Source organism: Spinacia oleracea, chromosome 2 (assembly GCF_020520425.1).
Source record: "Spinacia oleracea cultivar Varoflay chromosome 2, BTI_SOV_V1, whole genome shotgun sequence".
Taxonomy (NCBI): Eukaryota; Viridiplantae; Streptophyta; class Magnoliopsida; order Caryophyllales; family Amaranthaceae; genus Spinacia; species Spinacia oleracea.
The window spans coordinates 101,388,613-101,416,584 of record NC_079488.1 but is presented as its reverse complement, the minus strand read 5'-3'; the positions used below and the strand labels follow the sequence as shown (position 1 = coordinate 101,416,584).

The following is a 27,972-nucleotide window of genomic DNA, read 5'->3' as shown; positions in this document are numbered from 1 at the left end:
ATATACTACTAAGGCTGTTTATATAGAGATAGTTCTAAGATTTAGATATGGAAACTAATTCTAGAAGGATTAGAATTTAAGACAGAAAAATAAATCCTAAGCCCAAACAAGTAAAACTGAACCCAATTAGGTTCCAAAAACCTTGAGGCAAAAATTATAGAAAGTGAATTTAAGATAGATTAGGAAAGACTAAAGCAGTCGTTTCCTAGCCTAGGTTCGGACCTAGGTCTTGTTGTTGCTTCCTTCCCAAGCAACTTAGGTAGGAGTATCGTCCACCCCATCCTTGCTTGTCGTCCAAGTAATCTTTGTTACCCAAGCCTGTCTTTTATCAAAGTCAAACCCCATCAGGTTAAGTATCAACGTGATAGGCTCTTCAAAAGAATTCCTTTTAGCATTCACATCACTAACATGTTGAGATAAAAATATATATATATATATATATATATATATATATATATATATATATATATATATATATATATATATATATATATATATATATATATATATATTAAGAATGGAATAATGCTTTTTTCTTATCATTTGTTATGTGAGTAAATAGGTCTGGAGGTCCCTAAACTTTGCCAAAAGGAGCAGTTAGGTCCCTCAAGTTTCGAAAGGAGCATTTAGGTCCCTCAAAATGGATGGAAAACGCTGCTTTTTGTTTTCCGTCACTAACGGCCGTTAAAATTCAATTAAATTAAAAGGAAACTAAATAAAAGGCACTAAACGACAAAAAAACAGTTACATTTACCATTTACCAATAATTAAATAAAGGGAAATTCATTTCAGTTAGCTTTTTACAAAAATATAGCCGTTGAGGCTCTCAAAAAACAGAGTATTTAACATTCCATGGCAAACAAAACAACAATAAAACACTTAAAAAAAAAATTCTTTCTTCTCCATCTTCTGCTTTGTGTTTTTTCTCTGTTGCTCCACCATAGCTGACTCTTCTCAACAAAAAGGTATTTTTCTGCCATTTTTTTTAAAATTTTAAGTTAGCTTATTTTAACAATAATTAACATATTTAGGAAATAATTATTAAAACGTAATTTATTTGCAGAATGATGAACAGGGCTATCTCTTTGTTCAACAATGGTGATAATGAGCACCCTAAGAGGTGCTACTGTGGATTCACAGTATCCATTCAAAAGGCATGGACAAAAGAAAATCCTGGAAGGAGGTTCATTGCTTGTCCAGATTATGATGTTGAAACAAACAGAAGGGGTTGCATCTTTTTTAGATGGATTGATGAACAAGAACCAACAACTTGGCAAACAATTGTCATACTAGGGTTAATGCAAGATAAACAAAGCCTTGCTGCTGAAGTTGATAGTTTTAGGACAAAACTTAGTGAAGCTAACAATTATGCAAGGAAGAGGGAGGCAGACTATGTGATGAGCAAGATGAGAAGACCTATTAGTGTGAAATGTGAAGTGTGGGTTGTAATCCTAGTGGTTCTGTTTTTTTTTATCTGGTTTGTTTTAAGTTAAGTGGGTTAAGTGGGTAGGTAAAATGTAATGATTTGCACTAATGAAATGTAATGAAGACTTTAAATTCAATAAAATCTAACCTCGTGGTCTTTTTTCTAATCTTCTAGCCATTGCAAGATCCTGCAATGCTTGGCTTGATATTGTGTGTCCTTGACTTGGTTGAGTCTGTGACAATGGGAAGTCATGTGCAGGGAAGGAGTAGATGGTTTGCTCACCCCCATGATCAGAATAGAAAGCTGCAGGAGGTCTTTGCCTCTGTGGTGTGGGAAAGTGTTGTGATATAGGCTGCATTAATTAAAACAAATTAGGAACAAGTTGGCTTCAGTACAGTAAAGTAACATGTAAGAAAGAATTTGAGTATATTGAATGACTTACAATATCTATTCTTTGATACCCATTTGGGTAGGTATAAATACCCACACCCCTATTGTGCATTGGTATAGCTGAACTGGTTCTTGGGTGTTGTTGCTGTGGTGTGGTCTGCTCTGCAGTAGCATGATTGTTGTTGTGTTGTTGTTGCTTAGGGGCATTCTTGCAACCCCTTTTGTTGTGGCCTATCACACCACATAAGCTGCATTTCATAGAACAACCTGTTCTCTTCAGCTTACCAGATGCAGTTACCTCTCCAACACCATATCTCCTCTTTGTTTTAGGTCTTCCATTGACCTTTTTCACCTTTGGAGCCACAACAATGCTATCAGAAGTAGGCCACTCTTGAGGACCATTTAAAGGCTCTAACAAAAATTCATATGCCTTCATGTAGGTCTGTTTGCAGAAATATGCATTGACATATTGTTCTGGGTGGTCTACTTTATTCCATATAGCAACAATTGCATGTTTGCATGGAATCCCACTCACCTGCCATGCATTGCAACTGCAAGTATATTGGTTCAGATCCACCACATACTTAACCTGTGTTGCACCTTCTCTTACTCCATAGCAAAACCCACCATCCCAGTATGCATTCCAACCCCTAGCCAAAATTTTGTGTTTCTCTAACTGAATTTGGATCCTAGGACACAACATTATCTCCTTTTTCCCAATGAAATCTCTTTTCTTATGCAGTCTTTCCATCAAACCCTCTCTGATATCTTCCAACATGGTAATAATAGGCTTGTGCCTTGCACTCAAGATGTATGCATTAAACACCTCACTCATGTTGTTGTCTACACTGTCACAACAAGATAATGGAGTGTAGAATGCCCTACACCATTTCTTGTAGTTCCTTTTCAGTAGGTCTTCAGCAGCTTCATGTGAAATACCCCTCATTACTTCAATGTTTTCATTGAAGTGATTTACTGTGTTGCTTTTTGCAATAGTCCAAAATTGTTTTCTGTACTCTAAACCACCTCCAAACACTCCCCTAAAGTTACAGTACACATGCCTTGCACACACCCTACTTTCAGCTTGTGGAAACACATTTGACACAGCAGCAAGTAAACCCTTTTGTTGGTCAGACATGAAAGTGTACCCTGCTCCTTCACTAGTGCCTAAATCAGTAGCTAGAAGTTCTAGAAACCAACTCCATGTGTCAGTGCTCTCAACCTCACAAACAGCCCAAGCCAAAGGGAACATTTGATTGTTTCCATCCCTCCCTACTGCTACTAACAATTGACCCCCAAATGGTCCCTTTAAGAAACATCCATCAAGTGATATGAAAGGTCTGCATCCTGCCAAGAACCCTTTCCTAAGTGCCTCAAAACACAAATACAGTCTGTCAAACACATTTGCATCCAACTTCAACTTCACTGTGTTCCCTGGATTGCTTCTTAGTATCTCAGCTGCATACCTTGGGAGTAATGCATACTGCTCTTTGTATTCACCAACAATGAGTGTTTGACCCCTTCTCCTAGCCCTGGCAGCCTTGTCTTTGCTCACCCTTATACCCTTTTCTAACCAAATGGTTTCCTGAATATCTTGCACTCTCATGTAAGGGTTAACCTTAAACAGATTCTGGTAGTGTTCTGCAATCCAATGTGAAGTCATCTTCTTAATGATAGGTGTCCTACCACAAGTGTGCTCACTGACAAATGTTTTCACTGTAAATGACCTTCTTCCTCTCTCCCATGAAGCCCATATTCTCCATTTACAACCTTTATCTTTGTGCTCACACTCTGCACAAACCCTAGTGGAATCATTTTTAGAAAATGGAATGTTTCTTCCTTTATCAATTGAATAATCTATGATTGCTTTCCTAAATGTCTTTGGATTCTCAAACTGTTGCCCAACATAAAAAGTGGCTTCCCTCTCTTCAGTTTCAGTGTTGTTTTGCTTCTGTTTCCCTCTCCCCCTCTTATGGTGTTGTGGTGCAACTAAGTAACCAACATCATCCTCATCTTCTGACTCACTAGGGCTGTCTAAGTCACTGTATCCATCAAAGTCATCCCCCAAATTCAGACCACCTTCTACTTTACTTTCTGCTAGTTTTTTCAGCATTACTAACTCCTCCAAATAAGCCTTTTCCCTTCTCATATCATCAGATATCTTAGACCTAGCAGTGGCTAACTCATCATCATCTTCATCTGTACCCTCTGAATCATAATCAATTTCAGGTTGAGGCACATTTTGAGGTTGAATTTGAGGTTCAGGTTGAGGTTCAGGTTGAGTTTCAGTTTGTTTGGGTGGGAGTACTGTAAAAGGTGGTTCCACATAATCAGAATTTAAGTCAACCACATCAGTATTCAACAACTCAAGGAAGCTACCTCTCCCTCCTCCCCCTCCTTCACTCCTGTTTAGGTTAAAGTTGTAGGTGGGTTTGATTTTATGTTCAATGTATATATGAATGCTTTTGTATTCAAAGAGTAAAGCTAAGAAAGGGTCACAAGTACTACTATCAAAACCTAAAAACCTAACCCCATTCTTGAATTCTTTCCTAGGGTCCCAGAAATGTACTTTCTCTATATCATTATAACCTAAACTATCCACTAATTCCTTAACATATTTGCCATCTGCATTCTCATGGATGTAATCAAAGACATCCACCCTCCCCCCACTATAAACCATATCACCTTGCACAACCCATTCACCACCATGACGCACATATATGCAAGGGTTCAAAGTCAAATCATCAACATCTGATCAAAGTTAAAACAATATCAATTAAAAAAAAAAACTTTAAGAAATCAAACCAAACCAAATCTTGAATAACACAAGAGATAACAAAAGGTTAAAGTTGCATTCATTCATTCATCATGATCATGTCAGTTGCATTTACAAAAGGGTAGGCTTCAACCCTAACATTTCAAACCTCAATCCACTATTGAGGGAGAAGCCTACGGTTAGATATAAACTACTGTCATAGCAGTGACAAATACCAAAAACCAACATTTGTCACATTCACAAAAACCTAATTGCAATGACAGTAGTAATGTAATTGTCCTTGAAAATTAAAAATAAAAAAAGCTATAAACAAGCTGGATCATCATAAGCTTGACAAAAGAGGGGCCACCACCAGCGCCACCACCACCCACCCCTGCATGGCCTCCACCACCAGCTACTCCTCCTCCTTGAAAAGGAGGGGGAAGCCGTCAAAGTAGACGGTCATGTCCTTGTCCATCCAGGCGTGGAAGTCACGGCCATCATTGTCAATGATGTCCATGATCACCCACTCCCGCAGCCACGCGCGGTAGCATCCTTGAGGGTAGTGGTATGGGAGGCGGTACCGCAACTTGGCCCACCTACGCCACTGCTTGCATACCATCTGCACAGCAGCCTGCCCCTCCCAGTCCAGCTTGGTGAAGATCTGGGTGATGAGGATGTCTTGATGATGGCAAAGGGGGTGTGCCTCCCTTAAAGCAAGGTCTCCTAAAGTCAAAGTAACGGCCAAAGTCAATAAAACAGTAAGTAAACCCTAATTATTATACGGAATCTAGATTAAAATACTTCTAAATTAAGAAACAATAGTTTAAATAAACACCATTTTCAAGAACATGCAAGCATCAATTCGAATTAATCAAACTCTGTTTTTTATTTAAGTGAATCAAAAACAGTAAGTGAAACCCTAATTACTACAAAATCTAGTTTAAATTAATTCCAAATTAGGCAACAATTGTATAATTTAACATATTAAACACCATTTTCAAGAACATGCAAGCATCAATTCGAATTAATCAAACTTTGTTTTTTATTTAAGTGAATCAAAAACAGTAAGTGAAACCCTAATTACTACAAAATCTAGTTTAAATTAATTCCAAATTAGGCAACAATTGTATAATTTAACATATTAAACACCATTTTCAAGAACATGCAAGCATCAATTCGAATTAAATATTGGAAAGTAAAAACGGACGAAACCCTAATTCCAACTTCAATTGATAAATTATGCGAAATCAGCCCACGATTGTTTAAATTAACATATAAAACACCACAATCAAGATAATGCATGCACCAATTTTGGGAAAAAGTTACTTAACAAAAAAGCCCTAATTTATCATGGCTCAACTGCAAACATTTATTGAAAAAACCGACAAATTGAATGAAAATACCTTCGTCCCATCTGGAAATTCTTGTTCTCTTGGGGGTGCGACATTCCCACTTATCAGCAGTCCTCTTTCCTGATACGCAAGAACCCATTTTTGCAGAAAACTCAGAGTAATAACTTCAAATTCTCTTAAGTGTTTGAGTGAGTAAATGGCAAAAAGACAACTGAGAGTGAAAATGGGGGGGGGGGGACCATATAAATAGGAAGTGAAAAGGGGGGAAATAGGGTTGGGAACAGTAAAAAATTACCGCCAAAACATTATTAGGAAGGAACCAGAAAAAACGAGAGAAGTTGGAAGGTTTCCACGTGTACACATTGAAAAAGTAAGTTGAAAAGGCTAAGTAATTGGAAAAGGCTTATTTTCATCAAAATCATCTGTTTTCAATCATTAATCTACGTGTATATTAATTCTCCTTTTATTTTAATAATTTTTAATATTATTATATTCATTTTAACGGCCGTTAGTGACGGAAAACAAAAAGCAGCGTTTTCCATCCATTTTGAGGGACCTAAATGCTCCTTTTGAAACTTGAGGGACCTAACTGCTCCTTTTGGCAAAGTTTAGGGACCTTCAGTACAGTTTACTCTTTGTTATGTCTTTAAATGGTCAAATTCGACCATAAAAGCTCCGGATCAGGAGCTTTATGGTCAAATTTGGTCTTTAAAACATCAAATTTGACCTTCTTACAAAGATGTTGATATGGTGGAGAAATGGTGACTTGGTTAGAAAAGAATGAAATGACCAAGTGTTACACAAACAACCCTTTACATCTATCCCAAGAGTCTCCTCCAGACTCCCCTCTAAAGTAGGGATAAATTAGTTTCTCCACCTTTTTCTCCAACCAAATCAAATCATGTCACATCATCACACTTTATCCTACTTAGAGCATCAATAGTAAGGGTAACTCTTAGTTGTCCACTTAATATGTCTCATTGACCTAATTACCATATTTTATTAAGAGTTATGTACCAAAAAAATCCAAGAAATAAACTATCTCTTGTACACTCATTGTTAAGTACCTTTTTACATGTTTTTTTAAAGAAAAATAACCAAAAAACATGCAGAACATACACCTCACCCCCCTCTTATTTCTAAGAGGTACCTCTTATTTAGAGGATGTCTCAATCAACCTCTAAATAAGAGATATATAAGAGTTAGCTCTTTTTTTTATTAAGAGATAACTCTTAAATTTTCTCTCTCCTCAAGAGTTAGCTAAGAGTGTGCTCGTATTGGTGCTCTTAATTTTTTTTTCAGGAGCTTAGGTGAGTGTGAGGTGAGTCTGTGAATAATGTGTGGTGAGTCTGTGAATAATGTGTAAAAATAGGGGAGAGTCTTATGTGAGTCTGAATAATGAAAAATTAGTTAAATGTTAATGGAAAGATGATGTGGCAGAATTTGGAGTTTGAGACTTTGAGGGATAAGTTCACCCTAAAGATTATGATTACCTTTCCTCCTCGTTCCCTTTTTGACCAGAATTCACTCTCTTTTACGAACCAAGGTTAATATCCAAGAGCAACTCTAATAACTTCTCTTTAGGGAAATAATCGCAACTCTGATAACATAGTACTTCCTCCGTTCATTTTTACTCGCAATGTTTGTCACTTTCATGCATGTCAATGCACAACTTTGATCATTATTATCTTTAATTCCCTTTAAGCAAAAATTATAAAAAGTTATTACTTTGAAAGTGCACATTAAAAAGAATCTAACAATATTTCACATAACTATGTTTTATCTTACGTATACATCAACAATAATGGTCAAATTATAATACGTAGTGTAGAAATCACAAACGATGCGAGTATTAAAAATCGGAAGAAGTACAACCTTTGAATTAACTTTTTTAGAAAATAACTTTGTTATCACACCAAAAAAAAAAAAAAAAAAACAGAACTAACTGTGTTTGGCTAAAAGTAAATGCAAGTATTTGACAAAAATAAGTAGGATAGACCTTCTAGAAAGTGGAAATAGTCAACAATGACCAAAAATTATTGGTCGGAAAGTACATCATATGATTCATTTTCTTAGAGGAATGTCATACGATTCCTAATTGTTCATCAATTAAAACAAATGTAAGACTTCGTTTGAAAATAACATACAACCAAGTAAAATAACAATACAAATACTCTTTGTGGTGGTTTGGTTAAACACTTAAATATATGAACTTCGTTAGATAATTTTTTTTCTTCAATGTATAAGTATTTTCTGGGATATATGTGATGTTGTTTGGTTAAATTTATGGAGTAAATTCCTATGAGAAATTCTACTAATTTAGCGTCCACCTGAGTAAGCAACTTCCTCTATTTTGTAAGAAGTAAATTTTCTAAGAGACAATACTTTCTATGTTTTTTTCATGTCAACCAAACATCTCCTTTAATTAGTAAAACGGAGTCGCACCACATAACTCTCATGTGTTAAACTAGCCCATAACCGTACTGAGGAGAGTGAAGGATAGCTCAGTTGATTAAGCTCTCATCCCGATTTCAGTTAATCCTGTAATCGATTCTCATCCCCGCCCTTGTGGCTCATTCGCACCCAAAAACAAAAACAAAAATTAGCCCATGACCCCAAAAAAAATATAGATTTGGATTATTAAGCCCATGACCCCAAAAGAATTTTAGAAAACTAGTCTAATAATTATGCAAGGAGTATTGTATTTTGCCTTTTGATAAATCAACCCCAATAAAAGTGCCGATAACTCATTTGTCAAGCTAACCCCAGAAACAAAGAATTCTTCTTCAAACTCCCCACCTTCCCCCCCAACCCATTCTCGGCGTCTTTCTTCCACGCGCCACCCTTATTTTCTCTCTTCTCCTCTTCCAAAACCCCTGTTTAACCTTTTTCCGCCATTAAATTCCACCTTAAAGGAGCTCACAAACAGGGGGAAAAAACAAAATTTCCAAAAAAACGCCGACCCCATCTCCCCAAAAAACAAAAAAAGATTTTGATTGTTAAATAATCAAAATTCACTGATATTTTCCCATCGATTTTCTCTCTCCTATCTTCTCGTGTGAGTGATGTACAGATCTGGAACAGTAATGGCGTGGAATGTATTCAGATTTTGTACTGCTTTGAGGGGTTTAGGCTCGATCATGATCTTGCTTGTTTTAGGGGTTGTGGGTGTCACCTATTACGCTGTCGTTTTGACCACTTATGGCCCCACTTTGTTCGATGGTGGCCTTGACACTCTTACTTCCCTCGCCGTATTGTTACCGTTTCATGGATTGGTAAGTTTAATTTTGAATTTTCAAAGTTTATCTTATGAATTTTGGTCTTGTTTTAGATTTATCCCTCTTTCTTGATTTTGATTATGATTAATTTCCGTATTATCGATGTTTAATTTTGATGAGTTTAAGTTTTTTCTTGTATTAATTGAGAAAAGCTAGCTCATTTTTCTTGGATTGATTTAGTTAGGCTAAAATTTGGGGGTCTTGACTTTAATTAGCTGCTTAATTATGCAATTTATCTTTATAGAATTGTGGGTGCCATGAATTGTGTCAGCTATGGTGAACTTCTTTTCTATTTTTATGATTTTGTATAGGATTTTGAATGCCATAGCTAAGTAGTATCTAGCTTTTTGTCAAGCGTTGCTAAATTAAGGAATTTGTTGTTTTCAACTTGCAGTTAGCCATGTTATTGTGGAGTTATTTTTCGGTTGTTTTCACTGATCCGGGTTGTGTGCCCCCGAATTGGAGGCCTGATGTAGATGAGGAGAGAGGTGAGAATGATCCACTAACTGCGTCCGACTTCAGTGGTGTGCAAACTGACCAATCAAATACGAAAGTTCGAGTTTGTAGAAAGTGCAACCAGCTGAAACCTCCCCGCTGCCATCATTGCTCTGTTTGTGAGTAACGCTGCGTTTGTGTTATTTCCTTTTAGTGAATGCCTGCCGGTTTTTGTATACTTGACCCACTGCTAAATTTTGTACCAGGTGGGAGGTGTGTACTGAAAATGGATCACCATTGTGTATGGGTTGTCAACTGTGTTGGGGCATTAAACTATAAACATTTCCTTCTATTCCTGGTATGTTTCCAATTATGTTCCTCGTTTCTTTCCACTTTCCATAGTTGGTGCATTGCATCATTATATGCAATTAGACCATAGTTGAGGTATCCACATGCTATTGCCGCTTTTTGGTGCTGTCTTTACAGTGTGTTTTATTTTATCTATCAATAATAGGGTTGGAGTTTTGCTCAGTAGGAGAGTTATTTTGTTTTCTGTTATACTGCTGTATACGGAGAGTATATTTTAACGAGATAAGTTGTATGCTTTTAGTTTGAATGGTTGTCATTATCTGCAAAAGTGTAAAACACCAGAGATGGATTTAATTATATAAGAGACCCAGTTTATTGTCTGGAAGATTTTAAAGGATTTTAATTTGTATATAGTGAACGATAGATCTCTATAAACGCACAAGTCTAGGGGACATCTTGATGAACACATCCTAGAAGAGGAAACATCTCTAAAGATTGTAAGGGTTTGCTGCTGAATCTTTACTTCTTAATCAGGCTCCCACGTTTAACGTGACTGTAGCTGCACATGCCTACAAACTACCCTTTTGACTCATAAAGACAATAAGAATCCTAACTTAACTAAACAACCTGCAAACTTGTGGAATGCCCTAAGGGCCAAGTTATCTTGTTCCTAGACAAAGCATCATACATCGCAAAGCAACTTAATAAAAAAGAAGCTTACGTACTAATTAATGAAATAATCAAAGGTTAAACCAAACAATTACCAGTAGACACCAAGGTGGACTCTGAGTTCTGGATCAAATTTTAATACATATCATTCTCCCCTTCCTGAAAAGGAATCGTCCTTCAATACTCTGTCCCTCCGTAAGAACTTATAAAAAAAAGGGGTGCAATTAAACAGACCGGGTGTTTCTTTTGGGGAAAAAAAGACAAAAGTGAAAGCTGTGATTTTCTTTCTGCCCACTTGTAGCACAGTTATGTTCAAATTCTGTAACTTCATCTCTAAGGAAAAATTGCCCCATGATTGATTGCTTCATCTCCAAGGCAAAATATGCCCCATGTCCCATGATTGATTGAAAATCCTGTATTACTTGAAATGTTAGACCTATCTCAGAGCTGAAACCCTAACGGCCAAGTATATGCTCCCGAAAGAGGAGACACTGAACTCGCCTGAACAGGAGGTGAGTGTCCTCTAAGTTTAACACCCTAACGGCTAATGGATTATGAGGAGTTTGCAAGTGTCAACAGTTTCCTTTCCACAGTGATTGAAGTTGGTTTTTGCAATGTAGGTGTTCAGATACATATACCATTTATGAACTGTATAATTTTATGTAGATAGATTGGTTATTAAGGTCTTCGCATGATTGGTCGTAGGAAGGGATCGTGATTTATTTGTTATTGATGTATCTGATTATTCATTATTCTGATTTATACATTTATCTATTTCTGGTTTTTTGGTGTTGTGCTGCAGTTCTACACATTTTTAGAGACCACTCTAGTAACTATTTCGCTGCTGCCACAATTTATCGCATTCTTCAGTGATGGAGAGATACCTGGAACACCAAGCAGTCTTGCAACGACATTCCTTGCATTTGGTAATGTTTGATTAGCTACTTAATTTTGAACTTCAATGCATGTTCACTCTTTGCTAATACTATTGTCACTTTTGGCTGAGGACCTTATAGTTTGTCTTTATTGGCGTTTGTGGTGGTTGCAGTTTTGAATTTGGCTTTTGCATTGAGTGTGATGGGATTTCTCATCATGCACATATCTTTGGTTGCAGCTAATACCACTACTATTGAGGTAAACTATGTCTTACAATTTCGGTTGGCTGTAGTCTGTAGTGCTGTTTGCAGATTCTTATGTTTTTTTTTTTATTATGGTTCATCTGCACCGTGAGATTATTTGATGTTACTCCTTCCTGGTGGCCTGTGAAAGTTGCCAATAAGGTCCACTCTCGCCTTTCCTCCATTTCCTATAAGGCGTTGTCATCAATTAATTATCTCGGTCAAGAGCCTAGTATTGACATGACATTTCCCTTCAGTTGTCAATACCCTGCACTGATAGTTTTCCTTTTAGCTACTTGGACAGTTTAGCTATCAGGATTCTCTACTTAGCCTAGTTCTCTAGATTTAAGTTTTATGGAATGAGCATGCTGCCAAATGCCAACCCTTTAAGTTAGGCTTGAAGAGCGATATTAATTTTTTTTTTTTGGCAATGCCTTTTTTTTTTTGATAACAGGCAATGTCATTTTGGGTCTAATTTAGAGTGCCCAAATTTCTATTATGTCTGAATGTTCAATGGTTGTTTAGGGTGTTTTGTTTTGGACTAATGGCGAATATAATTACTGCCATGCATGAATTCCCCTCCCACACACCCACCTTTACACAAAAGGGAGGATAATAGAGAAAAATATAAAAACTAGAAGAAAAGAGTAGTCGTGCATTAACAGAGCAGATTGCGAAAACCTTCTCAATTGTGGCTTCATTTGTCAGTGGTACTTTGCAATGTAGCTGGTATTTTAAGGAATTTTATTTACCTGCTTCTTCTCCCTTTGCTACGTGATCAGGCATATGAGAAGAAGACAAGCCCAAAGTGGCGCTTTGACCTTGGAAAGAAGAAGAATTTTGAGCAGGTTGGTATCTTTTGTATGATTTTATTGTCTTCTGAAGTCTTCCAACAGCAAGTTTATTAAGATTTGACAAGAATTTGCAAGAATTGCAATTATAGGTTCTCTCATTAGATTATGCTTGACAACTTGAGCATATACAAAATCACTTGGCAACGTTCTTTCTTACTACTTAGGCTCTCTCTGTTCTGTTGAAATCCTCAATCAATTCAGAGAATAGAGTCGATATAGGTTTTGTGCAGTTTCATGCTTGTATTTTTTAAGATTTTAAGCTTTTACAGCATTCTGAACAACGTTTGATGCTTTGCAGGTATTTGGAACGGACAAGAAGTATTGGTTCGTCCCTGCATATGCAGAAGAAGATATTCGAAGGATGCCAGAACTTCAGGGTCTCGATTATCCATCAAAGCCAGACCTTGACGCACAAGAGTTTTAACACGTGTAGGTTCAGGGCTACATCTATGACATTCAGAAGTGGTTCCTTACATATGTAGAACAGAGGTCTCATAGATGCTTTTCTCCCCTTCGTCCTTGATCGATGGAGCAAGTGGCGATTTGTTGGGTTCTGGTCGGTTTGCTTAAAAGTGTAGATTAAAATTTATGAAGGGAAGAGGGTACTATAAATATACAAAACAAGAGAGAAGGTTGATGTTTGCAGGGAGCAGGGAGATGTAGGTTATAGAGCTTTGAGGGCTGTTGCTTACTTACCATGTATTTTTATGTTCTAACAGTCTAACTTATAATGGGACTGAGAGTGAGGGGGGTTTGTAACACAGGAATTGCTGATGTTTATACTATATGCAGTGCAACATTCATTTATTTCTGTACAGGAGTGTAAACATTCCCCCACCCCCCACGATGCTACCAATATACTTTGTGAGAGGGCGGCTTGAACTTTGACTTTGCTGTGGCTTCAAGTCGTGCCTCTGTCCATGCAATAGAATTAGGAAATTTTGTTGAGTTGGTCCAAATTATTGGTTACATATGTGAAATACAAGGGTAATTGTGTTCAATGGTACGAACTATCAAACCACTTGTGCAATATGATAAAAGGGTAAACAATGTCACAATCTTGTGTTCTCAATGTTGAATTGGTGACTACAAGAAGGGAACAATGAGTTCAGTTCAGGACTAGGGAGGGTAAACACGACTTAACGGAGGACTAATAGAAGGTCGGTTTAGAGGTATTTGGTGCAAACTTGGGAAAAATAGGGGTATATTATGTGATTTAAAAGACGCGAGGGTATTTGGTGCGTTTTTGCAAATCTCATGGGCATTTTATAAAAATACCGTATTATCTATTCTATAAGTGTAGAGGGTATTTTAGTAATTCAAGGGGACACTAAAAGTGAATTTACTAAAAATAACTCCACCTCTTCACTTGTATATTTCCTCTGTTTTGCATGCATCATTTCTTTTTTCACGTATCTCAACATGCTTCTTTGAACATTAATATATCTAATTGCGTGTAAGTAAAAATTATAAAAAATTGATATTTGGAATCCTCATATTGATACCAATTTAACAAGATCTCACTTGACTATGCTTGTTTTTGCATAATGTGAAAATAATTGTCAAAGTTAGTTAATGAATACTCCACTGTCCAAAAGAGAAATAATGTATCTATTGCGGAACGGAGGAATAGAGATTAATAACCGGACCCGCCCCACCCATTTACAAGGCCATTGATACAGGGGTAGTTTCGTCCATCTACATTACTCGATAAACCCTCCCAATTGCTACTGTACCAAAAACCAGGAAGAAGAAAGTAGGGTTTTTCCAGAATTTCTTCTTCGTCTACTTCACTGAAGGTATCAACACAATCAACATTTCTCGCCATTATTTTCATAAAAAATTTCCCCATTTTATCAATTAATTTATCCTCCAACTAATCAAAATATTTCGATTTGTTCCGAGAATTTTCAGATGCAATCCCTAATTAGGGCAGTTCGATCGCAATGCAGAATCACCTCGGAGATCGTCCCGTCGAATATTCGAAGCTTTGATTCACTCTCCTCCATTGTTTCGGTACTTACATTTCTTCTTCTCTTTCACCTTTTTTTTTTAGTGAATTAGTTGTTTTAGCTACATGATTTTTCGATTTATTAACTTAGGGTTGATAAATATTAGGCTTTAACCTAATTTGTGAATGTTGGAGCACGTTGCCAACTTAAAATGATTGATTCATTTTCCCAGTTTTCGTAATCTTGGAATGTTTTTGTTTGATTCTTTTTTTTTTAATAGATTCAGCTGCTTGAGGTTAAGGAATTTTGAATATGATAGTAACAGGCTGGGAATATTGCGGTGTTAAATTGAATTTGTGAATTTGAAGTTATTGTTACTTTGGACAAGGAAAATGCTGGGGCAAATTGAAACTTTGAAGCATTTGTTTAAACTTTTTGAGCTGTTGAACTTACACGATACGCTCTCCAGTGTGACGAAAGATGGGTATTGTTCGGATTATAGCTTTGTCAATTTCCATTGTGAGAGTGGGAGTAGATAATTTGGATGTAAGTTATCTTCAATAAAGTTGGTAATCCCAGTAAGTTGGTAGGCGTTTAGAAAAAAGGTGCTTCGTTTCTTTTCGCACTTCAATTGTATGCTGAGGCATGTAACCCTTGATAATAGGAAGAGGGTTAACTTTGGCTCATCTCCTTGGGTTGTGGGTTGGGGGAAGAATCCTTTCCTAGGAAAATTAGATTTCCATTTTCTGCTGTTTGATTTGTTAATGAGAGTGATTCTCTTAGGTATGAGATTGTTTTCCTAAAGTTGTAAAAGTATGCTCGTATTTGAGAAAGGAATGCCTTATTTTAACCCCATCCTCAACCTTTCTCCGGCTAGAATTTTCTAAAATGTTTATTTAGTTCTATGAAAAAAATTGTGTCCTTCTTTCACATCTTATCCATTTAAATGAATCCTATACTCGTGGATGAAACACTAAAGCAGCTGTAAGAATGTCCGCAAGTCACAGAAGTCAGAATCCAATATTTGAAAGTACTGTCTTTTTTGGTTACAGGTTTTAAACCAACTTCCATTAATAATAGAAGTAAAGCTTGTAGTGAGGCTTGGTACTGGGATTGTGGGATGGGAAGCCTTCATATTAAAGGTTTATTTTCTCTTGTTGGTGAAGATATATTGGGGAAAACAAAGGAAAGTGAGAGAACCCAGACTTTGGTGGATACTTTTATATTGCCTGTGGTTTCTGTTTATTAGTTGAGAGGACTACAAACTGGAGTAAATGCCAAGTTTTTGCCGTGGGTAGGAGTTTGGCAAATTGATATGATTACTTGCTGAACCCTCTGATCTGAGTCACCAGAGGCCTATAAAGGAATGTCATGCCTGGTACAGTTTAAGTTGTTGAAAAATAATCATTAGTTTGCATTTGGACAATTCTTGGAATGAGAGAATCAGTTTGGGAAATATTTACTATAAAAATTAATGGGAGGTAACTGTCACTGGCTGTAAAATAGTTAAGGCGGGTAAATTTATATCATTTCCGAATGGGGTGATATCATTTTTGAATGGGGTAATTCCATAATAGGCATTAGGTCCCCCACTCCCCTTGAAGAATACTCCGTATAATTTACTCCCAGGCAAGGGAAGTACTCCATAGGTTTCTTCACCTAGTCTTAACAACCATCAGAACCTTTTCTGCGCATCCGCCTCCTTTTAGGCCTGAATTCATCCTTGTGCCCTCTAACTCATTTCTCCCATTCCAAGCATGGCCTTGATTTCTATTTTTTATGCTCTAGTGAAGCATCATTTTCCCATTAATAACTCTTTTAAGTTACATGGATGCTAGATGGGAGAAGGTGGCATTCTACATTTCTAGGTCACCTCCATGTGATATTCTTGCTCTACTAATCTAAGGTTAATAACTCCATTATCTCTCTTTCTCCCCCCTGTCTTTCTTTTTGGCTTCTTCTCTTTGTTCTTTCTTTTCCTTGCCTTTTCTCGGGTTGACACTGCTTGTAGTGATGTTTACTGTTTTTGTTTTGAACAGTTTGAACTCTTTGCTGTGTTGGTTGATAGTGCTGGAAGTTCATATAAATGTGTGACAGTTTTCCGTTCCTTATTTTGTTCAAGTAAATGAAACCATTATAGGTTGAATATTCCAACTGCAAATTTTGTTACTAAATGTGGCTCTAATGCTTCGTTTAGCTCCATAAAAAAGGAAAAGAGAACAGGAAACCCAAAAACAATGAGTTTTCATCTTCTATTATGGGTTTGTTTCAATTTGAAATGTGTTGTTTATAGATTCAAATTGTTACAGGGAAAGAAACTTGGCCATGAATGTGATTCAAAACATGGGTATGCTGTACCTGCACTAGCTTTCTTCAGCGGTAGTGCAAAGTTTGGAGCCATTCATGAGGCTTCTTGCTGCACCTGCGCTAGCTGTCTTCACAGGTGCTTCTCGACAGCTGGTACTCCTGCAGCATCAGTCACACAGGATACTACAGCTCCTGAAATCGACGTGCCTACGCGCATTAAATTTAAGAGGCTTGACAAAACAGCGAGACACATAATGCAGGTATGCTTATCTCTTTTACAAGTAGTTGTACGCGCTTTACTTTCATTCTTATGTTCCATTCAATTTGTTCCCGACAGATTCTGGATAAAGAAGCAGTTGAGGAGGTAAGGGGACAGAGAGAAATGCCTGATATCAAGCCAGGATATATTATCCAGCTCAAATTGGTATGTGAATCTTGGTAGGGGTAACTATTGATATTGCTTGCTTACATGCTGGAATAGGACCTTTCAACAACATTTTCTAATTTTTACTGTCCTTTTGCTCATGTGTAAAAACAGGAAGTTCCTGAGAACAAACGACGTATTACTACAATAAAAGGCATTGTTATAGCAAGACGGAATGCAGGATTAAACTCAACATTTAGAATAAGGAGGCTAGTTGCTGGAGTTGGGGTTGAGAGTCTTCTTCCAATGTATGTGAACTTGGAAACTTCCTTGAAAATGAAATACCTGTTTCATCCTACAGTCTTTAACACTTATTTTTCCTGTAGTCTAAAGCACCAAGCTTAAGACTAATACATTATAGCTGCGCATCACCCAAAAATTCCCCGTTGGTCGGGCCTTATTACAATCTGAGAAGAGTACATCCAAGGCCAGTATGATTTAGGTTGTACAGGGCAAAGACTAAACGGACTAGATAAAAATTAAAAAATATTTACCTAAAGAAATGGTCCTATCGCTGTTTCCTTGTTTTTTACAATTTTCTTTCTCTAAAAAACCACATTTTCTTTCTATAAAAAAATATTTGGGCTGGATCTTAACCTAAAGAAATGGTTCCATCACAGTGTCTTTATTTTTACAATTTTCTTTCTCTAGATAACCACATTTTCCCTCAATGCATTTTCTCCATACTGAAACTTCTGCAGACCTTCTGGTTACCTCTCTTTGTAGTCCCGTGTCCCTGCAGGAATAATAAATTTGTTACATTTGTTGTTCTTCCTCTCTAGGAAAATAGATTGAGTAGAACTGTAGAAATCTTTATAACGACTTACTAATGTAAAATGATTATTGTCTGATTTTTAACGACCTGTGATTTGATGGCAACAGGTATTCACCTAACATAAAGGAGATAAAAGTGCTGGATAAGAAGAAAGTGAGGAGAGCCAAGTTATACTACCTGAGGGAAAAGATGAACCCCCTGAAGAAATAGGGCCCAGCTTTGTTTCAATTGTATGGAGATGGAATGATTTGCCACCTAGGAAAAAGCAGGGTTCTTCAGAAAGATCTGCAAACACTCTGCATTATATAATATCTGTGGAATCAATGTTAGCTGGGCTGTTGCATCTTCAGGATGGCAATGTCAGATCATTTTTGTTAACAGATCCCAAAACCAGTTTATATATGTCAAAAGTTTCTTCTGTGTAATTCCTGGTGCGTAAAAAGTGCAATGTTTATCAAGGTTTAGCAATGTGGGTGATGTGTTGTCGAATGTTGACAATGTTTTAAAGGCCTTATTTAAGCTGCCAGGGTAATAAATCCTTTTGCTGGTTCCTCCTTGATTTCTTGTTAATTTGCTTGTAAGATGTATCATTTACAATACATCTACCATGGAACGAAAATGACAGCAGCAGGTCAGACTCACAGTGTTGAGCCTAGAAGAGGGAGGTTGTTTGGGTTCTTTTTGCTTCAAAATGGATCATGGGTTGCCTTTTCCCTAAGATAGTTCTGCATTTTATTTGGTGCCTGTCATTTTCGGGCAATGTTGGTGAGCTTTCACCCTCTAGGCTGAAGCCTGTAGGTATCATCATAGGCATAATTTATCATCTTCCTAATTTTCCTATTAAGCTGAATTTTATTTGTCTATATTCCGTGGTTCATTGTTTTGTTTAAGAAAACTGACTATCTTGAAATTATCATAATCTAAAGAAAATTGACAAAAAAAACTAGTCATGTGTAAAAAATTATCATAAGATAATTTGCAAATGAATTTCACTGATTAATAACTGTACCCCCTAATGAACTTCAGTCCTTGAAACTTATCTTAACTGATTAAAATTGATTTTTCCTAAAAATTAACTTATTAATAAAGTGAAGAGATTCAAGAGAACAAGACTACAACTATGTAAGGTACGGAAAATATAGACGTTGAGCACGAGCTAGACCGATTGAATGTAGCAATACGGTCCGTGTTTTTGAGTTTGGGTGTATCACATGTAAAGATGGTTGTGGGTCGGGCAGCACGAGCACGAAAAAAGCACGAAGTCGTGGGCCGTGGGCCAGGCCTGGGCCTTAATTTTTTTGGAAAAAGCACGACAAGGCACGACACGACTCGGCCCGGCACGACAAAGCACGTTAAATTTCGTCAAATTAGCCTTAGGCACGACTCGACCCGACACGACAAAACACGTTAAATTTAGTCAAATTAGCCTTAGGCACGACGGGGCGTCCCGGCCCGCAAATATGATGGTGCAGGGGTGTGCACAGTGCTCTTGGTGCACTGGTGCCCAAACGACATGCAATAAATATAAAACGCGGATATCTTGTTGAATCCGGAGAAGAAAAGAACAAACGTTGTTTTTTTGATAAAAAAAGAACAAACGTTGTTCTTTTGTTAAAAAAAAAACAAACGTTGTTCTTTTGTTAAAAAAAAGAACAATGACTGCTCTGTCCCCTTTTTTTTCGTTCTTTTGTTTTTCACTCTATTTTTCTGGTATATATACCTTCTTTTTTATAATTTTCAAATCAGAATTTGTGAAGAGGGGAGAGAAAAACTATGGAAATGAGAGAGAAACTGTGAAGAGGAGAGAGAAAGTAATGGAAAATTCTCAGATATTGGTTGATTTTTCTACTTCAATATCAAATTCTATTGATTCTTCTTCTTCAAATTTGAATTCCTCTGCTGATAATCCGATTTGTGAAGGAAATTTTTCAATTTTTTAAAACGAATTACTTATTTATGATGATTTTGATTTTCATGTTCATTATTTTCATCATTTCAATTTATTTTGATTTTTTTGATCATTTCGATTTCTGCATTTCTCAATAACCTTGATTAATGTATTTTGATTCTATATTTTGATAATTTTGATGATTAATGTATCTTGATTATATATTTCTGATGATTTTGATTTCTGTTCTTTTTTCGATTTTATATGTTCTTTTAGTCTTATCTTTTGTTCTTTTATATATTGGTTCTCATATATGTATTAAGAGATTGTAATAATACAGAAAGTAATTATTGAACATGTTGTTCTTTTTTGCTTTAGGTTGTTGTTCTTTGTTCTTTTTTGCTTTAACTTGTTGTTCTTTTGATATTACACACTTCAGATCAAATTGTTCTTTTACCATTTTTGTTGTTCTTTTATTTTTTTTTGTTCTTTTTTCACATGGTTAAAATAAGTGTTCTACATGATATGTTCTTTTCTGCTATTTTTAATGTTCTTTTTCTTTACTTTATTATGTTCTTTTATGTTATATTGTTGTTCGTTTTTTTATTGGTAATGTTATGTTACATGGTTAAAATAAGTGTTCTACATGATATGTTCTTTTCTGTATTTATAATGTTCTTTTTCTTTATTTATAATGTTCTTTTAGGTTCATCCTCTTTTTGTTCTTTTGAGGAATTGCTCTGTTTATTCAGCCTTTCTTCTTGTTCTTTCAGCTGTTTTTGAAGATTTAACATCATTTGTTGCGGGTCAAGTAAAAGCTTCCTTTGCTCTTCAATATTGTACTTTTGAAAAAAGAACAAACATAAAAGAACATTAAGATTTATATCCAATAAACATAAAAGAACAGAACAACAAAACCCAAAAAAAAAAAAAAACAAGTGCACCGTTCTTATCATGAACATGGCTTGTATTTCTTCTCCTTCCCCCTCTTTTTTTTATTTTTTTTATTTTTCATTTTCTATATATATAATATTTCTCCTATTGGATTCATAACTTCTCATTTTAGAAATACATTCTTGAGAGAGAAAGAGGAGTGCTTTTAGTTTCTCCCAACAAAAGAGAGATTTTATGAGAGAGAAAGTTCAAAACAAATTTTCTCCTCCTTCTTTCTCTGAAATGTGATTTTAATTGAATTACGTTTACAAAAACTAGTTTATTAAGCGAAATACTATTTCAATTTCGCTATTTTTTGAATTTTTTTATTCATTCAAAGAGGTTTATGCTGTTGATGAAGGTGCATCGGGTGATTAAGGTAAATTTTCTCGTTCTTAATTCTATGTTCTTTTTAAATTTTAATGTTCTTTTCTTATAACTTTCTATTTCTGTGGCATCAAAACAGTGTGTTCTTTTTTAGAATCAGCAATTGTTCTTTTTACATATTTATAGTGTTGTTTTCAGATATCTTTTGATAAATAAAATAACGGAATTAGAACATAAATTAGTTGAAAAAGAACATTTCCAGAACTTAAAAGAACAAAAAAAAATTATAGATCTGGTTTTAAAGTTCATCAAAGGTTTGTCGTTTTATTTTTTAATTAGAACATAAATTGGTTGGAAAAGAACATTTCCAGAACTTAAAAGAACAAGAAAAATTATAAATCTGGTTTTAAAGTTCATCAAAGGTTCGTCGTTTTATTTTTTAATTAGAACATACTGTAAATTGGTTGGAAAAGAACATTTCCAGAACTTAAAAGAACAAGAAAAAATATAACTGCTTTTTATATTTGTACCTTTTGTCTGATTTGTCAATATTAGTGTTCTTTTTGTTAGTGTTCTTTTTGTTAATGTTCTTTTGTTAATGTTCTTTTTTTTTTGCGGTTTTTATTTTTGTTGCGTTTTATTGTTATTTATGTGCGTTTTGGGACAGGTGCACCAAGAGCACCATGCACACCCCTGCACAATCTGAGCGTTGGTCCCGGCCCGGTACGAAAGCACGTGGACTTGGGCCCTATTTTTAACTTTTTGGCCCGACACGACACGAAACAACGTGAGTCTGGCGTGGGCCCGGCCTGATTAGGCCCACGACCCACGAGACTCAGCACGAAGCCCGACCCGACCCACGACCATATTTAATCATACTGACATATGTAGATAATTAGATATGTATTGTAATCAGTAATCACCGTTATGCATTTTAGTGCGACTTGAACGAGTAACGAGTCCCGAATGTGCAACTGTGCAAGATAACAAAATTAGCAATTCAAACTGATGACACGCGTCACGTTCAAGTCTTTTACTCTGTATTTTTTCATTTTTTCTGGTTCTTTCTGGGTTTTTTTTTTCGTTTACCAAATTCCTGCTTCCGCTATATATAAACACGCACAAACATTTTGAACAACAAAAGTTCCCAGAAACGTACAAGTCCTGCTCATTCCATCTCTCTCCAGAAACTTCCCCTCTCCAGAAACTTTATTTTCGAAATTCAAGGTATTCTCTCCTCTCTCGTTCTCACTAATTTTAGGGTTTTAAATTCTGTAATTTCCATTATTTTTACTTGATTTTTCTCTGACAAGTTTGTACAAGTTAGGTTTTGCAATTTTAGCAAATGATTTTATGCTCAAGTCGTAGAATATTTTGGTGAATTCGTGTAAAAATTTGTTAAACTCAGCTATCTTTCCAGAAATTTTTAATGTATGATTACATAGATGCACCAGCAAGCTGGAATAGCTCAGTTGGTTAGAGCGTGTGGCTGTTAACCACAAGGTCGGAGGTTCGACCCCTCCTTCTAGCGTTTTTCTTTTTCCTATCGTTTTTCGTGGGAACCAGACTACCAGAGTGTTAGGAAATTATAGCTTCATAAAATCGAAGTGAAATAGCGTCAAATGGTGGAATTTGTTTGTTGATTAGGATTGTTGTTTGAAACTCGGTTATGCTTAGAATTAGCGATTATCCCTCCGAGGATTGTTAATGTGTGCGTAAAGAGAGTACAAAGGGCTAGGAGATAGATGAGATTCGATCCACTTCTCCAAAATGATTAGGGGCAAGAGAATGTTGAATATATTTGAGGTGAAAGTAGAATTTTTAGTAACTGTCTAAAAAATGGCAATTTGCTTAATAGTTCATTGTCATTTCTATTTGTTTTTTTTAAACTTCCTTTAGTTATTGATACCAGCAAGCTGGAATAGCTCAGTTGGTTAGAGCGTGTGGCTGTTAACCACAAGGTCGGAGGTTCGACCCCTCCTTCTAGCGTTTTCTCTTTTTTCCTATTAACCCTCCAAGGATTGTCTAATGTTCTCCAAAATGATCAGGGCGAGAGAATATTGATTTTTTTTTTTGGAGGTGATATACAATTTTCCTTACAGTTTCTAATTTATATATTTGGTTTCTGATACCAACAAGCTGGAATAGCTCAGTTGGTTAGAGCGTGTGGCTGTTAACCACAAGGTCGGAGGTTCGACCCCTCCTTCTAGCGTTTTTACCAAAGTTGAGTTTATGTATTTTTTGAGTTCCCCAAAATTAGTGTTAAAGAAGAAAAATAGTTCTACATTGTGATTTTATAAAATGATAATAATGTTTTAATTTGTACCAAAATAAATTGGGTAAATCGACTTTTGCACAAGACCGGAGAGACTATTACCGTGATTCAGTTTGGGGAATGATTGATATTATGTGAAGATAGTAACGGATGTAAATGGTTGGGAGCGAAAGAGAGTAGATAAAACTGAGAGATGAGGAATAGTGAGTGGCCGGAGTGTTGAATGAACAAATGCCATTTAGTTATAGTTGTGTACCTATGGAAGTATGGATCGAGTTCAACTTATGTAGTTAGACTGTTAGAGGTGTTCCTTTTGGGAAAATTTAGAGGTGTAACCAGAAAGAATTAATGTGAGATACTATGATAATTGAATGTGCTGTACTGCTATAGTGCTATTTGTGTTTTAGTAATGAAGTACAAAGTCAGTGATTTAAACCTTAGCTTGGATTTGTTGGTGGTCTTATAAATGATCCTTCAATATTCATCCCTTGAGTTTACTTGCTGCAGATGATCCTTTTATGTCAGTTTAATTCTTGAAAATAATTTCTGATCTTTCATTCTAAGCTCTGCTTCATTAAGAATGTGAAGTTAAATACAGCTGCAAAAGCAACTCTCCCTTCATTTTTTCTGATCTTATGACTTTATTAGTGATTTTCATTCTAAGCCCTGCTTTGTACTATGTACTTTCTTGACGTGTGATTCTAATTTTTCATGTCAAAATTTTCTCAATCTTAAAGAGTTACACGCATTGTTGTAGGTTGAAGATGCAAAACGAGAGACCTAGGCAGCTGAGTGACCCATTTGACATGTTTGGTGATTTTGGAAACTTTGGGGATTTTGGTGGTTCCATTTTTGGGAGGAATCCTTTTGATGATCCATTTTTCTCCCGTCCATTTGGCAGTATGTTTAGTTCAAATAATTTTTTGCGTGGTTCACCCCTAGTCGTTCCACCAAATGGACCTACCATCAAGGAACTTAGCTCTGACGATGAAGAGGCAGAGATGGAAGATAATGACGAGGAAGGTCAAAGGAGTGCTAGACCTGTGAACCAGTCTTATGTTGACCATCCAGATGATGAAGAAGCAGATATGGAAGATAATGATGAGGAAAGTCAAAGGAGCACTAGACCTGCCAATGAGCCTTATGTTGAAGCAGAGATGGAAGATAATGACGACGAAGGTCAAAGGAGTACTAGACCTGCCAATGAGCCTTATGTTGACCATCCAGATGATGAAGCAGATGGTACATCACAACTCTTTTATCTGTTAGATTTTCTGTCATTTGTGTTATGAGTCGAATGTGAACTGGCAAAGTTTTTCGCCATGGAAAGTCTGTACAATTTTTTTTCCTTGTAGCTCTAGCTTACAGCTTTCTTTGGCTGTATATCAGTTGTCATCTCTTCACTTTTATGTTTGGCAGACAATAAGGAACAATATTGGACAGACCACAACCGGAATGGAGGAACAAAGGCCCAGTCTTTTAAAGTCCATAGTTGCAAAGTTACATATGGTGGTGTAGATGGAGTATATTACACTAGTTCAGCAACCAGAAAAATGGGAAATGATGGAGTAAGTTCTGTTTTGCTTGCTTGGGATTATGTTTCATGTTTTATATACTAAGAAATTAATTTTTGTTCGAGTCCAGGTGATTATGGAAGATTGCAAAGAGGCAGACAAGAGAACAGGTGAAGCAACACATAGGATTTCAAGGGGACTTCATGACAAGGTATATGTTTGACCCTTCTAAATCTTCCTATTTGGATATCTATCAAGTAGGGGTTTCTAGTTTTACTCGAGTCTTGATTCTTGACTATGGGTACTTGTGGTCTTTGTATTTACTATTTAGGTTGGTGCTACTGAATCAAATACAACAGAGAGAAAATAAAAGAATTATACCAAACGGTCCTTCGTTACCATGGTTGTGTCCTATTTATCTAGCTTGACGCTGATTAGCATACCTTTAACATATTAGTTCCCCTTTTGGGTGCAACAAACAACTATTATTGGAATTTTATACATGAGATTCTCATGATGCTTGGATGTGTCAATCTAAGCCATTTTCATAGAAGGGGTGAACATCATAATTTTGGTTCACTAAATAATTCTGTTTATAGCAACATTTATTCTGAACTTATTTTACAGGGCCATTCAGTTACTAGGAAGCTAAATTCAGATGGCAAAGTGGGCATGCTGCAAACACTGCATAATCTGAAGGAAGGTAAGATCGTTGTACATTAATGGAAAATGTATTGTTTTTCTTCTAGTTAGCTGTGAGTTGTGAAAAAAAGATGTTTTGCAGATGAACTTGGAAGCTTTGAACACGCTTGGAAGGGAAATGGCGGAAATCATCTGCCTCCACGTACAGGTATATTCAGCATCCAGTTATCCTCTGACTAAGTATATATTGATGTTTGATGATAAGATTTAGTTCACTTGTGTTTGAAATAGTATTGATGATAAGATTTAGGACTAGAAACTATCAAGCTGTCAGACGCTTCACAAGTTTCTGTGTATTCTTAATGACCATAACATTCAACCTTCTGTATCTTTTGTCTTAAATCATGAACTGTTGCTTACATATGGCTATATGATATACTGTTATTTGAAAATTCATTTCTTTAATTTGGGCAGAGGTTATGCGAACAATTTAAATGTCTCTTGAAGTTGCATTTTGTTCTCTTATGATGATGCAGGATCTAGTGGTAGTGGTGTGAGTCTGAAGACAGATTGGGGAGGGTTTCTTCTTCCAACTACCAGGCACAGGGATGGAGGTGTGCGCGGCAGCAGACCCAGCAACGAAAATGTGGGTGATCCTTCCGGTAGCCGAACCAAAAAGGTTATCAGGATCCCCATAGACTAGCTTAGTTTACAGATCATTCTATACGTTGTTGATGACTTCTCATTATCTACGACATTGAAACTTCGCAGTCATTCCCGGAGACATTTATTCAGTATGTTGCAGTATGTCATTGTTGGATTTCCTTTGTAGGCAACTTTCTGTATAATAGATTAATGTCAGATGTTTCATTTGCGGGTGTATATGTTCTTTGTTCTGTCTTTTCTTTCTATTTTTGGGTTTTTCACTAGTAAGACTCTTCCGACACTATGGGCGCTATAGCAGCTCATCATCGATGAACTGAACTAATGTGTCAAAAAAATACATTGTACACCTAGTGTACTTGTTGTCTCGCGTTAGTTGAAATTTGTTAGGGCATATTATCCCCCTTTTGTTAGCCTTGGTTGAATGAGTCGTCAACGGTAAATGACTGTGTATTGCTATGTGTCGCAACTGTTATGTACTGCTCTACACTACTACTTATTAATTAAATTTTAAATGTATAAATTGATTAATTAAATACCTATCTTCTTTATGCAGATTCTCTATCCCTTTCCCCTCGCATCCTGTTTCTATCACAAATTTTGACCGGTCTTTTACTCTTATATATTAGATCATGCTTTTGGCCATAAAACGCATAGGTTATATATATGTGATTGCAATTTTTTGATTCTTTTTTTCAGATTAAAAGAAGTTTATGTATTCTTTTGAAAAACATCAAATAAAATTTATATGTTGGAATGGAAACCTACCAAGACATTCAAATGAATTAATGGAGATTATCATATTTACTGAATTTGTAGAAAAGGGTAATGGCAAAGTAATTGATATATGGTAATCTTATTTAATGGCTAATGAATCATATGATAATTGAGTTAGAAGCATTTTCACGGTGGATAGTTGCAATTAATTGAGTAGATTCTAGCCCAAACCCTTTCATGGTGGAAGAAGTGCAGCAAAACACGATCGAAGGTCAGAAATGAATTGCCGAAGAGACAACTTCCATATCAGTAGCTTACTAACTACCGATTACGGAATATACAGTATCTTCGCTAAAGAGGAGATGAGAAAGAGAATGACTAATTTATGATATCATATAGTATCTTCGCTAAAGAGGGGATGAGAAAGAAAATGGCTTTAATTCAAATTTCATACAGTATTAATTAAGAATGAGTAAAAATAATGAATATTATTAATGCTACATAGCGGTAAACGACGTTTATTTTACTAGTGGTAAATAGCGGTACACGACGTTCATTGTAGAATTTTCGGCCTTGGTAATACACGACATCCTTAAATTAGTAGGTTTAACTTTGAATTTTCCAACATAATCCTTAAATAGTGGGCTTGAGGAAAGCGTTGGAGACTTGGAGTATATGTTAGAGTTGTGTGCAAAATTATAGTGTGCTTAAATGAACACAAGTTGGTCTTAAATGAATAAAAGTTGATCTTAAATGAATGAAAATTGATCTTAAATGAATATAGGTCGAGCTTAAATGAATAAAACTTGAGCTTATATGAATAGATGTTGAGCTTCAATGAATAAAACTTGTGCTTAAATGAATAAAACGTGAACTTAAATGAATAAAAGTCGAGCTTAAATAAATAAAAGTTGCGATTAAATGAATAGAAGTTAAGCTTGAATGAATAGAAGTTGTGTAAATGAA

The 27,972-nt window shown here is 36.0% G+C and overlaps 4 protein-coding genes and 3 non-coding genes across 7 annotated transcripts; 6 read left to right on the top strand and 1 right to left on the bottom strand.

Moving 5' to 3' along the window:
* Positions 1–4,689: 4,689 nt before the first annotated feature.
* On the bottom strand, positions 4,690–6,179 carry LOC110803146 (uncharacterized). The gene is made up of 2 exons (XM_056837525.1): positions 5,978–6,179; positions 4,690–5,297 (listed from the first exon to the last, which is right to left on the bottom strand). Exons 1-2 carry the CDS (start codon positions 6,063–6,065, stop codon positions 4,987–4,989), a joined length of 399 nt encoding a protein of 132 aa, XP_056693503.1. The 5' UTR covers positions 6,066–6,179; the 3' UTR covers positions 4,690–4,986.
* A 2,450-nt stretch (positions 6,180–8,629) lies between these two features.
* LOC110803126 (probable protein S-acyltransferase 14) lies at positions 8,630–13,404 on the top strand. The gene is made up of 7 exons (XM_022008603.2): positions 8,630–9,201; positions 9,599–9,818; positions 9,906–9,997; positions 11,420–11,543; positions 11,666–11,751; positions 12,518–12,583; positions 12,888–13,404. Exons 1-7 carry the CDS (start codon positions 8,992–8,994, stop codon positions 13,011–13,013), a joined length of 924 nt encoding a protein of 307 aa, XP_021864295.1. The 5' UTR covers positions 8,630–8,991; the 3' UTR covers positions 13,014–13,404.
* An 853-nt stretch (positions 13,405–14,257) lies between these two features.
* LOC110803145 (50S ribosomal protein L19-2, chloroplastic) lies at positions 14,258–18,606 on the top strand. The gene is made up of 6 exons (XM_022008627.2): positions 14,258–14,388; positions 14,504–14,605; positions 16,851–17,108; positions 17,186–17,272; positions 17,387–17,520; positions 18,155–18,606. The coding sequence occupies exons 2-6, from the start codon at positions 14,504–14,506 to the stop codon at positions 18,255–18,257; spliced, it is 684 nt and encodes a 227-aa protein (XP_021864319.1). The 5' UTR covers positions 14,258–14,388; the 3' UTR covers positions 18,258–18,606.
* A 3,605-nt stretch (positions 18,607–22,211) lies between these two features.
* LOC110803147 (uncharacterized) lies at positions 22,212–26,508 on the top strand. The gene is made up of 7 exons (XM_022008629.2): positions 22,212–22,422; positions 24,228–24,712; positions 24,890–25,038; positions 25,115–25,195; positions 25,612–25,687; positions 25,769–25,834; positions 26,163–26,508. Exons 2-7 carry the CDS (start codon positions 24,235–24,237, stop codon positions 26,327–26,329), a joined length of 1,017 nt encoding a protein of 338 aa, XP_021864321.1. The 5' UTR covers positions 22,212–22,422; positions 24,228–24,234; the 3' UTR covers positions 26,330–26,508.
* Positions 22,653–22,726, top strand: TRNAN-GUU (transfer RNA asparagine (anticodon GUU)). The gene has a single exon. It is a non-coding gene; the product is annotated as a tRNA-Asn (tRNA).
* TRNAI-GAU (transfer RNA isoleucine (anticodon GAU)) lies at positions 23,111–23,184 on the top strand. The gene has a single exon. It is a non-coding gene; the product is annotated as a tRNA-Asn (tRNA).
* Positions 23,334–23,407, top strand: TRNAN-GUU (transfer RNA asparagine (anticodon GUU)). Its single transcript has one exon. It is a non-coding gene; the product is annotated as a tRNA-Asn (tRNA).
* Positions 26,509–27,972: the final 1,464 nt, after the last annotated feature.